At 39.8% G+C, this 16,135-nt stretch overlaps 1 protein-coding gene and 1 non-coding gene across 3 annotated transcripts in view; one reads left to right on the top strand and one right to left on the bottom strand.

Annotated features, from left to right (window-relative positions):
* Positions 1-244: 244 nt before the first annotated feature.
* The window catches only part of TRPC6 (transient receptor potential cation channel, subfamily C, member 6), a 36,639-nt gene continuing 20,748 nt past the window's right edge, over positions 245-16,135 (bottom strand). Inside the window, exons 6-12 of one of the 2 annotated variants that reach the window (XM_009868619.1) lie at positions 15,733-15,997; positions 12,275-12,470; positions 10,460-10,663; positions 5,784-5,807; positions 3,695-3,769; positions 1,789-1,864; positions 245-396 (exon numbers count right to left, since the gene is read on the bottom strand). In XM_009868619.1, coding sequence (XP_009866921.1) covers positions 245-396; positions 1,789-1,864; positions 3,695-3,769; positions 5,784-5,807; positions 10,460-10,663; positions 12,275-12,470; positions 15,733-15,997 — 992 coding nt within the window. Of the gene's footprint in view, positions 397-1,788; positions 1,865-3,694; positions 3,779-5,783; positions 5,808-10,459; positions 10,664-12,274; positions 12,471-15,732; positions 15,998-16,135 lie in introns of both variants that reach the window. The other variant, XM_009868620.1, reaches the window with a different exon arrangement.
* TRNAV-AAC lies at positions 9,860-9,932 on the top strand. The gene has a single exon. It is a non-coding gene; the product is annotated as a tRNA-Val (tRNA).

The raw sequence follows: 16,135 nt of genomic DNA, 5'->3' as shown, positions 1-16,135 counted from the left end.
AGAGGTAAATTGAATAACAAAATAATATCTAATTAACTCTTCAGCAGGTAAATAATAAATTAGTATCATTACTCAAGTGGAATTTCCTCCCTACTGCAGACCCAGAGGATATACCACTGTGTTTTTAAAAAAAGGAATGATTTAATTTCTGAATCTGTTGTAGAAATGAGCTAGACTTGAGAAAAACAGAAATATGGCTTTAAGTGAATTGTTAATGTTCTGCTGCACTTCTTTAACATTTAGGTTATCTCTTGCTTTCTTCTTCCTTAGAATCAATTGACAGTTTTTCCCCAAGTTTCCGTATAAGTTCTGCCAGATCTTCAGAATTTTGAGATTTTTCCTCAAGGAGTTCATACCGGAGACTTGAGATGTCCTGTTTAATTTCCTTCAGTTCACCTGTAACAGACATGAGAAGGTCACACTATTAAGAAGCAAAGGAATAAAAAGCATATCCAAATATTGCACAGATATCGTGGTTTTTCTCTGGATTTCTTTGTTTAAACAGAAAAAGTAGATTTTCTGCTGCCGATTGGTGAATGGTGGGTTAGCGGTAAGAATATGAAGATGCAGTTCAGAAATCAAACAAATCTAAACAAAAAAGTTCACAAAACTCAAGTGATCTGGTAGATAGAAGCTGTTCTGCTGTGAGAGAGATCATAGAATCATAGAATCACATAGGTTGGCAAAGATCTTTAAGAATACAAAGTCCAACCTTTAACCTGACTATTCCAATGCTTAACAACTCTTTCAGTAAAGAATTTTTTCCTACTACCGACTCTAAACCTCCCCTGGTGCAACTTGAGGCCACTTCCTCTTGTCCAATCACTTGTTACTTGGTTGAACAGACTGATCCCCACCTCACTAAGGTACTTGTACAAAATGAGATGGTCTCCCCTCAGCCTCCTTTTCTCCAGGCTAAACAACCCCAGTTCCCTCAGCTACTCTTCATAAGGCTTGCTCTTGAGACCCTTCACCAGTTTCATTGCCCTTCTCTGGACACGCTCCAGCACCTCAATGTCCCTCCTGTAATGAGGAGCCCAAAACTGAACACAGTACTGGAGGTACGGCCTCACCAGTGCCGAGTATGGGGGGACGATCACTTCCCTGGTCCTGCTGGCCACACTATTCCTGATACAGGCCAGGATGCCATTGGCCTTCTTGGCCACCTGGGCACACTGCTGGCTCACGTTCAGCCAGCTGTCCACCAGCACCCATAGGTCATTTTCTGCAGATCATGTAGATCAGGGATCCCTAAGTCCTTCTGGCGAGCAACAAGGTCTGACTGGAAGAAAAGGAGAGCAATCCTCTCCTTTTGCTGCCATACTAACTGTTTTTCCAGCATCAGAGGGCTGCAAACAGATGAGAACATTTCTGTGAAGTGCATTCACTAGCTAATTCCAGTTAACAAATCACACCAAAAAAAGGCTGAAGCGTGCGCATCCCCATAGATGAATTCCCAATAAGAACACGTATCTACATAAGGAAGAAGTGCGCCAAACCACTGTGGCATTAAATGCAGCATCACCATGGGACATGCACGGGCATTAGTAGAAATACCAACACTTTTCCCAAGAAACCGTAAGATCAATGACAGTTTCCGATGGGAGAGCAGAGACAGAAGTCAACATCTCTTCCTTGATTTCAATTTCATGTTAATTTTACATCTGGTAAACATTTGAAGTGGATTAAGTATTTTGGAAACATATTTTCTTCAAGTGGTATAAGTAACCACTTTAAATAGCTTATTTTGATTCTCTGATTAGATAAACATACAATTCATCAACATACCTTCATTGACTTCATCACTTTCCTTATCTATCTGAGCTTTCAGTACATATCTTTTAATGAGACGCTTCATTATTTTCTGCATAGAAGAAAGAAAAAACAGGTTCTCTTAGACTTTCTTTCTAGTATTGCCATAATGAGCTCTGTGGCCTTTTGTAGCATCCAGACAGTTCAGTGTCAGGAATATAAAGCAAAAATCTCTCCTTTCATCTACAGTGCATACTTCAATGGTTCTGCACAGACATGTACATGAAAGTTAGGAAACTAAACACATCTTACCAATGTTATCATTCACAAAGCTTAACCTACTACTGCAGTCTATGAGAATGATTAATACTGTTGCATCTTTGATTGCCAGGTAGGTGAAACCATCTAGCCTTTATTGCTACCAGAACACAATAATGACCCTGATTAGCAGTGCTAATTACTAAACCCTTCTGCCATCAGTTTGTCTTAACAAACTTTTGTATTATATTTGATGTTATCTTTTCCCAACGAGAGACTTACAAAATAGGTCCTACAATTCTAAGAATCATTTAAGCACCTCAGCTGGGACTCATCTAAACAAACACTTATATTTTCTAATGTAAATATACATATCTGTGGCAGTCAGTGTTAATTCCCTCTATGGATAGAAAAAAGCAATTCTGAGAGCACAGTTCATCTCAGACAACTAAAAATGATCAAATAAATCACACCATGAGAGGGAAACCTAGGCCAGGAAATTTAGATGTAAATTTTACCTTTCCAGGAAAAATTATTTCCACCCCTGATTCTCCCATTAGTTCAAATTACTTTAATAAGAACAAGGTATCTAATTACCTTTGAGGATCTATCTTTCTGTCTTTAGGTTTAATATTTTCATTTGGTGTAACCCATGATGACACAATACTTTTTATTGTTCACTTCAAAATATGAAATGCACATGGGTTCACATGTCTGATTTTGTCTCCACTGTAACTGACCTGCCCAGAGGTGGCTGTGAAGTGAATCATCCCAGATCAGTGGTTCCAGACCATCACTGCAGTCATGCTTGTGAGGTCAGCAGCTGTACTGTTTATCCTAATGATTCAGATAGAAGGCCACACATCCTCATGTTTATAAGAAAAATTTGTAAGCTTAATATCTATCACTGCATCATAATGAAAGTGGCTATGAAAAACTCAGGGACTTTTTGGAACAGACTTGTGTAGGCACTGCATAATGTAAAAGCAGAGCAGAGCTACTCTGCCCAAGGTAAAATCTTTCTTCTGTCTTATGGTTAAAGAAGGTATACTTGTTTTCTACACCCTTTTGCATTCAGATGGTCTTGTTCTATCACCCAGGCAGCTCTTGCCTCTTTCTTTCCACCTGCTTTGTAATATTACAGGAAGGAAAGGAGCAGCCTCTGGACCAGAACAGCTGAGCTTTATGTGGACTGGGCTGGGTCTCCACACTTAACTGCACAAAGGCTTGTTGCCGTTGTTTAGGAGGCAAAGAATAAACAGACTGTATTGACAGCATAAAGGCTGAAAGATATTTGCAGAGCTTGATTATAATACAGAGGTGTGGCATAATCAGCTAAGCTGCTTCAGCAGATGGAACAAGAAGATTCCGGGTTTCCTTTTGGTTTTCTTAATTAGCACCATTCAGTTGAGGACTCAATCTGTCTCTAAAACTAAAATCATTTTTCAAGTGCTTTAAAATATTGTACTATGATGGCAGCATTTAAGAAACAAAGAGGAGAGAAAAATACCCTCAGATTGTACTGCAAATACCTAAATCCTTGCATTTATTCCTGATACATACAAGGTCTGTGGATTTATTCTTGTTTCATATTGCTTAACATAAATTCAAAACTGTCCTCATGCCGTCACTCTGCCAGTTCTACTACTTCTTGATTTTCTTTAAATTAAACCCCCTTTTTTACCTGGTATTGCCTTGGAGGATTGTTTACACTATTTAAGTGGATTTCATCTGAGCTTCTTATACTTGATTGCTTCCTCTGACCAAGCTGAAATGGAAACATTATTTATAGTACAAAATAAATAAAAGAAAAATATGGTTAAATTACATCATACATACATCATATGACAGAACATCAACCGTTAAGTTCAATTTGACAGTATTAAATTACTGTAGTAAAGTCCTCGTAGTTGTGCAGAATATCAGCAAAGGAATTGATACAAACCCTTTCAGACCGTGATGTAGGAAAGTAAGAAGTGAGAGGTTTTCTTCCTTTTTTCTCTCTTTCACTTGCTTCTAACATGCCCAAAGCACCAGAGCAGAGCAGCCTCCTCCTCACAGGCTTTCCCTTGCTCCTCAGGTGCATGAGAGGGGGACCCACGCCTGGAGGAAGGCTGTTCTGCTGCTGCACAGTTTTGTAGGCAAGGGATGAGAGAGAATCAGGGTGTGAGAAGAAGGAGAGGTGGCAGCATTAACCCCTTCCTCTCTCTCACTGCACTTGCCTGTAGCTAACATGACTTCTACTACCACAAAATACACAAAGACTTTGATTCTCTGCTCAGCTGCGCTAATGGCTGAATGTAATCAGTTACACAGTTCATGTCAGAGACCACAAAATTATCAGCTGACATTTTTGAGTAGCATCTTCTTCATCACACATGCTGAAAGGAAAGGGCATCCCTCCCCAGTGAAACACCAAGGACTCAGTTTGTAGGCATCGTTGCTGATTTATATCTTCGAGAAGGACTAAAGCATCACAAAACTAAGACCCAAGTTGAACAACTGGGCTGCAGTAAGACTGAATAGCAGCTATTAAATCAAAATTAATGAAATCACTTTAGAGTGATAATGAGGCCAGTTCAAACGCAGTAGTGCAAGAAATAAATAAATAAAAAGTGAAACATAAATCATGATTGATCTGGATGAGGAGTAAGTCACTAAAAAGTCAATTCTAATTATACACGGTCCAGTACAATGTTTACTGTTTTAAAGCACGGGGCTATCACTGAAGATCATCTCAGATCCTGTGGGATTGTGTTGTACTTCCAGTGAAATTCTCCACGCTGGTTAACCCTGTGTCTTAATGCATCGAGAACCTACAGAAAAGCAAACTGGGGCACTTTTAAGCCTGGTAAGTGGTACGTAGGATACGCTGGGATATAGTTTGGTGGGGAGGAAAGCAGAGAAGGGTTAGATGCTTATGAAGCTATACAGGCATGTCACACATCAAGGGAAGCCACCACACAGTGTTTGGTGTTAATGAAAGCTACAGCCTTCAAACAGCTGTTTCTCCTGCAACTGAAATCATTATAACCTCTTGAGGTATAATAGGAACTTGCCATGGTTGAACTCTGATAATACATGGAAGTAAGAATGCAGAATATGTGATAAATATCCACCAGATATTAATTAGATGTTAATTAGAAAATGATAAAAACAGAGGATGGTTGCTCTGGCCAAAGCTGCTGTACAGTGTGAGCTTGGGTTCCAGCTGTGGCTGGTGTCCCAGTCCTTCTTCATCTCTGACTTTTTCTGAAGCTGTGATACCCTTTATGACTCTATTACTTAACCAGTTTATGTACAAATGCATTTACTTTTATTATCTATTTTTAGTATTTATTATGTATTTTATTATGTACTTTATTATGTATTTTAAATAGAATCTGTCATGCCAGCTACCAGATCCAAATGTATGTTACATTGAGTTACTTCAGAAGCTAATCCAAGGCTTAACCAAAACTTGATTTTCACTTGAAATAGCAAAATCAATAATAAGTGGTGAAGTGAGTTGAGACACTGCAAAGTTATAAAACCAGACACACTGTAACATCTCCATCTTAACTTTGACCATTCATCATTCCGCCTTTCTTGAACAATGTACTTTTAATTAGCTATAGACTGCACCTTGAAAAATGGCAGGTAAACGAGAAGTGTATAATTTCATTATATCTGCTTATGTTAACAGTAACAGGACAGAACATATATTGTACGTTGCTGAGTGACCACTTGGTGGCAGAGAATGCCAAGATTTCATTATAACTTCATTTTTACACAGAATTTTTAAACTCTTTGTAAAGCTTCACGCCTATGCCATTTTCCTCTCCCACAATTTCCTACTATGGCAAAAGGTTGTTCTTGAACTAGAATTCATATTTTTAGCTTAATATCTATTGAACATCCACATAAGAGTAACTGGAGGGGAAAAAAATAATTTAAATAAAACAATGATATAAACTCGACAAAATAGCTCTCTTCCAGGAGTGTTGTGTGAAGGAAGAAATGCAGCATAGATGAATAACTGCTCTTAGAAAACACCTGCTTCTTTAAACTTGCTTCTTATTTCATTGTTCTCTAGTATTACTTAAAATTCAATGCAATCATAATAATAATGTAATTACTGTAGCTCTTTCGTGTAGCACTTTGTTAACATCCTAAGTCCCAGTTTTCAGAAGCAGCTGATGACTTGGAATGCCAGCAAATTGTACGTGCTTGGAGCAGACGAGAGGGTTCCCAGAAAATTACTGTTTGTGCTCCCATAACTAGAAGTCACATCTGAAAATTTCAGAAACGCTGGTTTATACTAGGGAAGTAAAATTAACCTGCTTTTTTTATTGTTTGAGTGAGGGTTTAAAGCTATTTAAAGCTATTTCAATAACTCATTGTTCCTTATTTCTAATCTGAAGTACCACATTTTAAGGAAATCTGCCACCATGGTTTTTTACCTCAGGAAAATGAACAAGTTCTCTGACTCTTAAACCATAAACTTTCTCATTCATCAATGGCAATGCCATTGACCTTGCTGGAAGAGCTGAGTAATGAATAGATGCAACTCAGCTGCCTTTTGTTTTTCAACACAAAAGCATGTATATATACTTTTTCTAATTTGATTTGCAGTTTGGCTCCCCAGTTTGGCTGGGGAGTAAGCACATTATATTTAGCATTAGTTATACTACAATCTAGAGTGAGTGAAAAGCATTATATTTGAAGACTAAAAATTAATTCAGGGTAAGGAAAAAACCGTAATAAATGTTGTTTGCATCCTTACAACTCTCTTTCAGAGGCACTGCTGTAAAAGCAGACATGACTATTACTGATTTGTCTAGAATTGGTAATTATTACACTTTGCACCTTTCTAGCCATCCGAATTGCTAGGTTTGAATATAATTTTGGAAAGGGATTATAAAAATCTATCTTCTTTCCAGAAGGTGCAAGTATGGTATTTTTAAGAGTACTTGTTTTATGGGAATATAAATTTAACTTTTAAAAGTCATTAAAAATAAGCTTCTAACTTACTTATGTGCGTTTCAAAGTCACAAATCAAGCAAATGAGAAAAAAAATCTTTGATTTGTTGCTTCTCATTGTCGCTCAATTTGAAGTTTATATGCATCTCTTTAAAGTTATGATTTTTCAGTGATGGGTTTATCACTCATGGTCATTGTGAAATCAATTGGCATCAAGCATCTTGATGAAAAATTTTGCAAATGTTGGAGTCATTAAAAACTTGAGCAAATGTATTATCACAACTGCTGAGTCTTAAATACTTTAAGATTAGATTTCCCCTAAAATGAAGTGTGAACTGTAAAATGCTAGAAAAATTACCAGTAACACACACAAGATATCAGAAGTTAATAGCAATCTTGACTTTGGTGACATTGTTTGTAGTATCTGTGTTCAGTTTTATAGACTATTATGAACTTAACCAGAGGCAGACGCCTGGCAGAGGTACAATATTTTCCTCTACAGCTCCATTTTTTCCCCTCAAGAATTGCAATAAATAGTTTCTTTTCTCTTTTACTCCTCAATTGATAACTGCTTGTCACAATGGTGACAGATGCATGGAACTTCTTTACTGGTCCCCAGTGTAATGACTAATGACTCCTGACTACAGACTCAGGAACTCCTAATCTTGAACAAGCCTCTGCTCACACTCCTGTCTATTTTAACAAAGAACCTTCCAAATTACAACTACCAGAAATGACACATTTGTTTCTGCCACCATGACAAAGCTGTCATTTCTTTTTTGTGTGTGACTGTTACCATATACTCACCTTTCCACTCACTACTTCTAATCGTTTCTCTTGCAAAGCTCTTCTTCCTAAACGTGTTACAACAGCGCTGGTCTTTACACTTCTAATACCACCTAACACCATGTGCTATGCCCCATGTTCTCCTAAAGCAATTAATCATAAAATCATAGAACAGTTTTGGCTGGAAGAGACCTTCAAGATCATTGAGTCCTACCTTTTTCCTAGCCCTATCAACACCACTAAACCATGTCCCTCAGCACAACATCTACCCGTCTCTTAAACACCTCCAGGGATAGTGACTCAATCACCTCCCTGGGCAGCCTGTTCCAATGCCTGACAACCCTCTGAGTAAAGAAATTCTTCCTAACATCCAACCTGAACCTTCCCTGACACAATTTAAGGCCATTTCCCCTTGTCCTGTCACTTGCCACTAGGGAGAACAGAACAACCCCAGTCTCCTCTTCTCCAGGTTAAACAGCCCCAGATCCCTCAGCCATTCCTCACAGGACATGTGTTCCAAATCCTTTACCAGCTTGGTAGCCCACCTCTGTATCCTCTCCAGAACCTCAATGTCCCTCTTGTAGTGAGGGGCCCAAAACTGGACACAGCACTCAAGATGCGGCCTCACCCAAGCCAAGTAGAGGGGCACAATCACCTCACTGGTCCTGTGACAACACCATTCCTGACACAGGCCAGGATGCCGTTGGCCTTCTTGGCCACCTGGGCACACTGCTGGCTCATGTTCAGCTGTTTGTCCATCAACACCCCCAGGTCCCTCTCTGCCTGGCAGCTCTCCAGCCACTCCTCCTCAAGCCTGTGACTCTGCCGGGGGCTGTTGTGGCTGAAGTGCATGACCCGGCATTTGGCCTTATTGAAACTCATGGAAATGGCCTTGGCCCAGTGATCCAGCCTATCCAGATCCCTCTGCAGAGCCTCTCTGCCCTCAAGCAGATTGATGCTTCCACCCAGCTTGGTGTTATCTGCAAACTTACTAAGGGTGCACTCTATCCCCTCATCCAAATCACTGATAAAGATGTTAAACAGGAGTGGCCCCCATACTGAGCCTTGAGGGACACCACTCGTGACCGGCCACCAACTAGATTTAACTCCGTTGATGACAACTTTTCTGGACTTGTCTATCTAACTAATTTTTCATCCAGCAAAGCGTAAGCCCATTCAAGCCAAAAGCAGTCAAGAGCAGTCAATCTCCTGTAAAGCCACAAAGGAGAATAGGGTTTACTTGAGATAACCTGACCCAGGCAAGTCCACTGGACCAAGTGGGCTGCCTCCATGGGTGTTGAAAGAGCAGAAAAAGTCCTTGCAAATATGCTATCATCACTGAAAGATCATGGAGATTGAGAGAGGTCCCGAAAGGCTGGAGAAAGAGAAATGGCAAACTTATCTTCAAAAAAGGTCAAAATGATGATGTGGGCAACCACAGGCTACTCAGCACCCCTTTGTTAATGGGTAAAATAATGGATTGAGTCCTCCTGTAGAACATTTCTAGGCACATGGACAGAGCAGACAGTGATTAGGAAAATAAGTGTGGCTTTATGAAAAGTAAAACCCAACCGACCACGTAGATGGCCTTCTGAGATAAACTGACTGGATTTTTAGATGAGGGGAGAGCTGGAGATGTCATCTACCTTGACTTTAAGCAAGGGTTTTAACATTGTACCCTAGAACGTTCTTATACTAACACTGAGATGTTACTCTCTGGATGGGTGGACAACTAGATCGGCAAAATCCTGGCTGGATGGTTGTGTTTAGAAGGTAGTATAGAGGTCTTGTCCTAGGACCTGCCCTTTTCAACACCTTTATCAAAGGCCAGGTGTCGTAGGAGATGTTGGAGCACATTCCTGTCAAGTTTGCAGACAAAGCCAAATTTGGTCAGGCAGCTGATAGACTTGAATAACTCTTTCAACAATGCATGCTGAGGACTGGCTGGCTTTGGAGTAGCTCTGCAGAAAAGGACCCGGAGGACTTGAGGAACTGTGAGAAAGATGTCAAAAACCTGCAGCAAGTTCAGCAGAGGGTCACCAAGACATTTGAGGCTGGAGCATTTGCCTGGTGAAGAGACACTGAGAAGCTTTTAACAGAGGTTTCCATAGTGTAGTGGTTATCACATTCGCCTAACACGCGAAAGGTCCCTGGTTCGAAACCAGGTGGAAACAGTAATTTTTATAGGCTAAAGCAACTGGGATTGTTGAGTCCTGAAAAGAGAAGACTCGAGGAGTACCTTATAACTTAACTGCCTTCCAATACCTGAACAGAACCTACAGGAAAGCTGGGGAGAGACTTTACAAGAGTGCCCACCGATAGAACAAAGCGAAATGGACTTAAGGTAAAGCAGAAGAGATTTACATCAGATCTTAGGAAAAAATTCTTCAGTACAAGGGTGGCATGACTCTGGAATAAATTGTCCAGTGTTCAGATTGTGGATGCCCCTGGCCTTGAGGTGCTCAAGGCCAGGTTGGATCAGGCCTTGAGTAACCTGGTCTAGTTAAGGGTATCCTTGCCTATGGAAGGGAGGTTGGATTATATGATCTCAAAGATCCCTTCCAACCTGGGTCATTCTATGATTCTATGACAATTTCAGCCTGTACATAGTGACTTCAGTATGGACTACGTATGTTGGGAAATTAATGAGAAAAAGAAGTCAACAAAAAATTAACAGACAGTATACACATTATAAAATTACCTTGTTCATCTCTGCATCTTCCTGAAAGCTTTTCTTTTGGCATAGAAATGGTTTAGAGATACATTTTTTGATTCGGAGGAGGAGATACAGCAAAGATTTTGGGCTTGGCACTAAGTTGAAGGGTACTGGAAGAGTTCTTCCTTCTTCAAAGTAAGAAAACCAAAGTTTAGCCCTTGCAAATTTCCATTCTACATCAGCATCATCCTGTAAAACAGAAATGTGGTTGTTAATATAACCTTGACTATTGAAGATGCACTAGCTAATTTTTTTGTGTATTTTGAATGTAATTGGCTCAAGTTAATCTGAAACAGATGTAGAACTTTTTTATAATCCGTGAAAACCAAATTTCAATGAATGGAACTGTTCTTACTAATCCATTTAATATAATGCAATTACCGAAGAAAAAAGAGGTTTTGATTTTAACATTGGTTACTTCAGTAGTTGCAATACAGGACTACAAGGACAGACCTCTTTGTAAACATTACTAGCAAGAATGAAAGTTCTGACTTAAAAGTCTCCAACATAGTGCACAAGTTAAAGCTTCATGGAAACATTTAAATTCATCCACTAAGGCATCCACTGAGGAGCCGCTTGCTTGGAGCACTGCCACGCGCAGTAAATGAAATGGGAAAAACCTATGTTAATATAACAAAAATGTAAACCTCTCAATAAGGCTACCAGCTCTGATTCCTCATCTTGTTATTCTCTTCTGAAGTAATTAGTCCACTATCTTTTTTTGTGAAGAATACATACTATCAGAATTTTAAATTAAATTAATTTTTACTCTAGTACTTTAAACGTGACATTAAAAAAATTAGGTGATTCTTAATTAATTCTCGCCACTTGCTGTAACATATAATTAAATCAAGTATGCTATAATCACCATGGTTTATGTTTATCATTTACAACAGGAAAAACACTCTACTCCTCTCTGTTGATTTCAAGAGGGTTTTCTGCAGAAAGGACTGAGGTCATGCTCAAGGATATGACTCAATATTCCTGTAGCTGTTTTTAGAAGCTGTTTGTATCCAGTCACCATATTTTTTGCTAATAGGCCAAAAAAAATATCTCTAAACCTGATAGTTTGTTCTGTGGCCTCCTGAGTCAGAAGAATCTGAATCTCCCTAGAGAACATGTGTTGCTCTTGCTCAAGCTGGACAATGCTATAGCCTCAAACAAGAGCCCAGAACGTGGGACCAGACCAGTGTCAAACCAGAGTCTGCTGCTTTGTGGGGACGGCCCAGCTCCTGGAGATCTGCTTCCCTTTTTTTCTAAACAACGAAAATGCTTCAGCCCTTTGTGTTCCATGGCATGCAAAAGTTCATGCTGATTTTCAACAGTCCCACTAAATACTTTGTCAAGTAGTTTTGTTCACTGCAGTGGACTAGAGTAACAGTTGCTTAAACAAAAGAAGAAACCAGCATGTTACAGACTTGCTTGCAAATTCAAGGCATAGGAACGAGAACATCCTTGCAGCAAGAGGGACACTACTGAAATAATACCAACAAATGAGGCAATTAAAAGATTCAGAAAATAACACCATATAGCCCATCCTCTTCAGGAACACAACACAGTCCAATAGCAGTTCCTTAGCCCAGTCCAATTCTTACCATTGCAAGCACATGCAGCTGGGTAATTTCCAGGTATTTTATAATAAAAAGATACAGTGGAATTAATATTGTCTCCTAATATATTCCAAAAGTCGATGCGCTATTTTTCTTAAATAAGATGTCAACAAGAAAGTTTTCCAGGAGATTGACAACTAGCTGTTAACAGTAAATGTAGTAAATATTTCAACTTAAATGGAATTTTTACCTCAATTTCCTGGAAAGAACTGTTGATCATTGCGATAAGCATGTTGAGTAAGACAATGACCATGGTAACATTATACACTCCATAAAGGACATAACCAATATTTTCTATAAACTTGTGTTTATAATTGATGACAACTGATTTAACTTCTGAGAGTCCAAATATAGCCCAGAACAACGTCTTAAAACTTTCTTCAACACTGAAAGGAGAAATGGAACACATGGAAGAGTTACTGAAGAAAAGCTGTATATTCTTACATACAACAATTACCGGTTTCATAAGATTCTGAATATTTAGGACTGATAATACAACAGTCTGATCCAGTTTAGGAATTACATGCACATCCTCAAAAGAATATTACAATGATTCACTTGTTAAGTACTTTAATCTACATGCTACACACTTGCTGGTAATGTGAATATAAATAACAGAAGTAATTAACCTCTAAATACTTTATTTTAATTGCACCATTAGTTCACTTAGAATGCATTAGTTCACCATTAATATGACTAACATTCTGAAACTATGAAGAAGACAGGATGTCTGACTACAAATTAGTATTTTTAAAAAAATATGTCTCACAGATCATAATCCTCCAGTTGAGTTTTACCTATTCCACAAATCCAAGGCAAAGGTAAGGAATAGGGATAAATGACTTTTTTTTAGATTAGTTCATTTAAATTCATGTATTTCCTCTTACTCAGTTTATATATATATATATAAACACACACACACACACATATACTCATACACACAGAAGTCCAAACCTCTGAGGTATCTTCTCCTATCTACCTTCACCTGTTTGAAGACATAGTTTATCTTGCTTTCAAGAGATCTCTGTTCCCTATGTTCAAAAATGCAGTAGAATTGCTAAGCACATTTTGGATTTTATTGTGTTATTGCCAAGAAAAAGTCAAACATGTTAAACTTGCAATTTTTAGTTGGAAGTCTATTTCTCTGCTTGTAATATTTTATCATTATTCCATCTGTGAGTTGTAGTTTTAGGTCCTTTATCTACTGTGTGAAGTAATAGTACTAAAAAAAGTCGTAATGAATTTTTTCCCCCTCAGCCAAGTTTGCTTCCTGGCTGAGAGGGAAAAAAAAATCATAAAAGCTATAGCTTGAATATGGCTGGAGCACCTCTGCTACGAGGACAGGCTGCAGGAGCTGGGATTGTTCAGTCTGGAAAAGAGAAGACTTTGGGGGGACCTAATAGCTGCCTTCCAATACCTGAAGGGAACCTATAAGAAGGCTGGGGAAGGACTTTTTACAAGAGCGTCCACTGACAGGACAAGGGGAAATAGGTTCAAGTTGAAGGACAATAGATTTAGATTAGATTTTAGGAAGAAATTCTTCAGTACAAGGGTGGCAAGACTCTGGAATAAATTGCCAAAAGCCGTTGTGGTTGCCCCCTCCCTGGAGGTGTTCAAGGCCAAGTTGGATGGAGCCTTGAGTAGCCTGATCTAGTTGAGAGGCATCCCTGCCTATGACAGGGAGGTTGGATTAGATGATCTCTAAGGTCCCTTCCAGCCTAGGCCATTCTATGATTCTATGATTCTATGATCATGACAGGTAGAAATTAAGTGGGCAAGGGCTGCAGAGCATGGAAAAGATTGAGTTTCTACTCAGGTGATTTATGTTGAAATTGTTGCTAGAAGTGAGTGGCATGGCAAATGTATACCAAATAACTTGTGATAGACAGAGAAAATTCAGGATTTCTATTCTTATAATAGAAGAAGAAAAAAAGAACAGCCAAGGAAAAATAAAGAGTCAAAAAAAAAATAAAAAGGTAATATATTCTCTCCATGATGGAATAGATTTTACCACTGGAAATTATGGAGAGCCAGATATTAAAAGAGGAATTAGATTTTATTCTTTTTAACTAGTAATATATAGAGTTTTCTGAATCAAATCACAGATGGTTTATAATTTGTATCACACGGTAGTGATTAGCCTCCTTCAGTTACAGATGACAGTGGCACTTGATGGAGGAACCAGCCTTGCTCCCAGGGGCTGCAGGGAGCCACGACACTGTGTTCTGAGGTGCTGGTGCCAAATGCCCTTGCAGGCCAGATGCAGCCCAGGGTCTGACCCAATCTATGTCCCAAAGCCCCTGACAAGTCCCCAGAAACAAGCCCTGTGCACAGAGTGCTACTACACATTGCGCTGCCAGGTCATCATCTGACATATGGACAGTGCTGCATGAGGGGTCTGAGGTACTTCTGGGTTTTCACAAGCCTTCCCAGCCTAATGCAGCCCAGGAGGCTGTTGGTCTGTTTTGCCTCATGGTCAGCTTGGTGTCCATCACAAACTCCCAGGTCCTTTTCTGCCAAGCTGCCTTCCAGCTGCTCATCCCCAGCCTGTCCTGATGCCTCCTCAGGGGAAGGACATGGCATTTCCCTCTGTTGAACTTCACAAGGTTCCTCTCAGCCCACTTTGCCAGTCTGTTGAGGTCCTTCTGAGTGGCATCACAACTGGCTGGCCTATCAGTCACTCTTGTTCATCCCTGTTGGCCTCCTGACACCTTTGCTTGATTTCCTGCCTATTGAGACGGGCTACTCTTGAGTGCTGAATAGGTGATTTTTGAAAATCAACCAGCTTCCCTGGACTGTCCTTCTCTTCAGGGCCTTATCCCATTAGATTCTTCCCTGAACTCTCCTGCTCTCCTGAAGTCTGGGGCTGTGGTCCTGCTATCTGCCTTGTTGTCTCTTCTCAGGAACCTGAACTCCACCATCTCATCACCAGCCAAGGCTGCCCTCAGCTTTCACATATACAACCAGTTCTTCCTTTTTTGTAAAAGTCAGGTGTCACACAGCTCCTCTCTGCATCAGTTCCTCGTGTCAGGAAATTATTGCCTGTGCCCTCCAGAAACCTGGACTGGTTGTGCCCTGCTGTATTGTCCCTCCAGCAGATATCAAGGTGATTAAAACTCCCCATGAGGACCAGGGCCTGGAAGCATGAGGCTTCTTCCAGTTGCCTGGAGGTGGCCTCATTTACTTCATCTTCCTGATCGGACATTCCATAGTGGACATCCAATACAACATCTATTTGCCCATCTATCCCCGGGCAGAGGCATTCCAGCTGCTTTCTCAAGTAAAGGGCAACTGCATCTCACGTTCCTTGAGTAACCTGCTCTAATTAAAGATGTCCCTGCTCACTGCAGGGGGTTGGACTAGATGGCCTTTAAAGGTCCCTTCCAGTCCAAACCATTCTATGACTCTATGATTCCCAGCCTGTCTTTCCTGTTTTTATCACAGTGTTGTTGGGGTCATCCTCTGATCTCAAATATATCTTTTAAGCACCAGAACAAGAGAGAAAATTTCTACTTAATCCAAGACAAAGATATTTTTAAGAAATGCAAACCTTTTAAAATAACTAGTGAACTTAACACATACAACATAAGCAATGGACTTTCCACAAAAATAGCCCACAATTGTTACAGTTAAATTAGCTGTACTTACGTTGTGAATGCTTCATTTTGTTTTGCCCCCAGATAGTAGGAATAGAGATTAAACATGCCTATCATGAAAGCCACAAACACCATGATAAATATCACCATGAACTTGAAGATGTCTTTCACAGTTCTGCCAAGCGATATCTGCAGTGGTCCAAAGCTTTCATTAGCCGGTAAGATGTAGGCAATCCTGGAGAAACTTAATACTACTGCAATTGCATACAGGCCTTCAGAAATGATCTGAGGATCAGACGGATCCCAGTTTATTCTGGCTAGAAACAAAAGATGAGAATTTCTGTCAGTATTTCAAGATATCTGTACAGATCTATGGAAGGTCTTTTTGGAACAGCAGCTGGAGGTGAGGGAGGAAACCTCAGGCAACTCAAACAGCACTAGTCACTTATGTTGAG

The sequence above is a fragment of the Apaloderma vittatum genome, unplaced genomic scaffold (assembly GCF_000703405.1).
Source record: "Apaloderma vittatum isolate BGI_N311 unplaced genomic scaffold, ASM70340v1 scaffold1854, whole genome shotgun sequence".
Lineage (NCBI taxonomy): Eukaryota > Metazoa > Chordata > Aves > Trogoniformes > Trogonidae > Apaloderma > Apaloderma vittatum.
The sequence above is the reverse complement of the archived record's forward strand: the minus strand, read 5'-3'. Positions and strand labels throughout refer to the sequence as shown.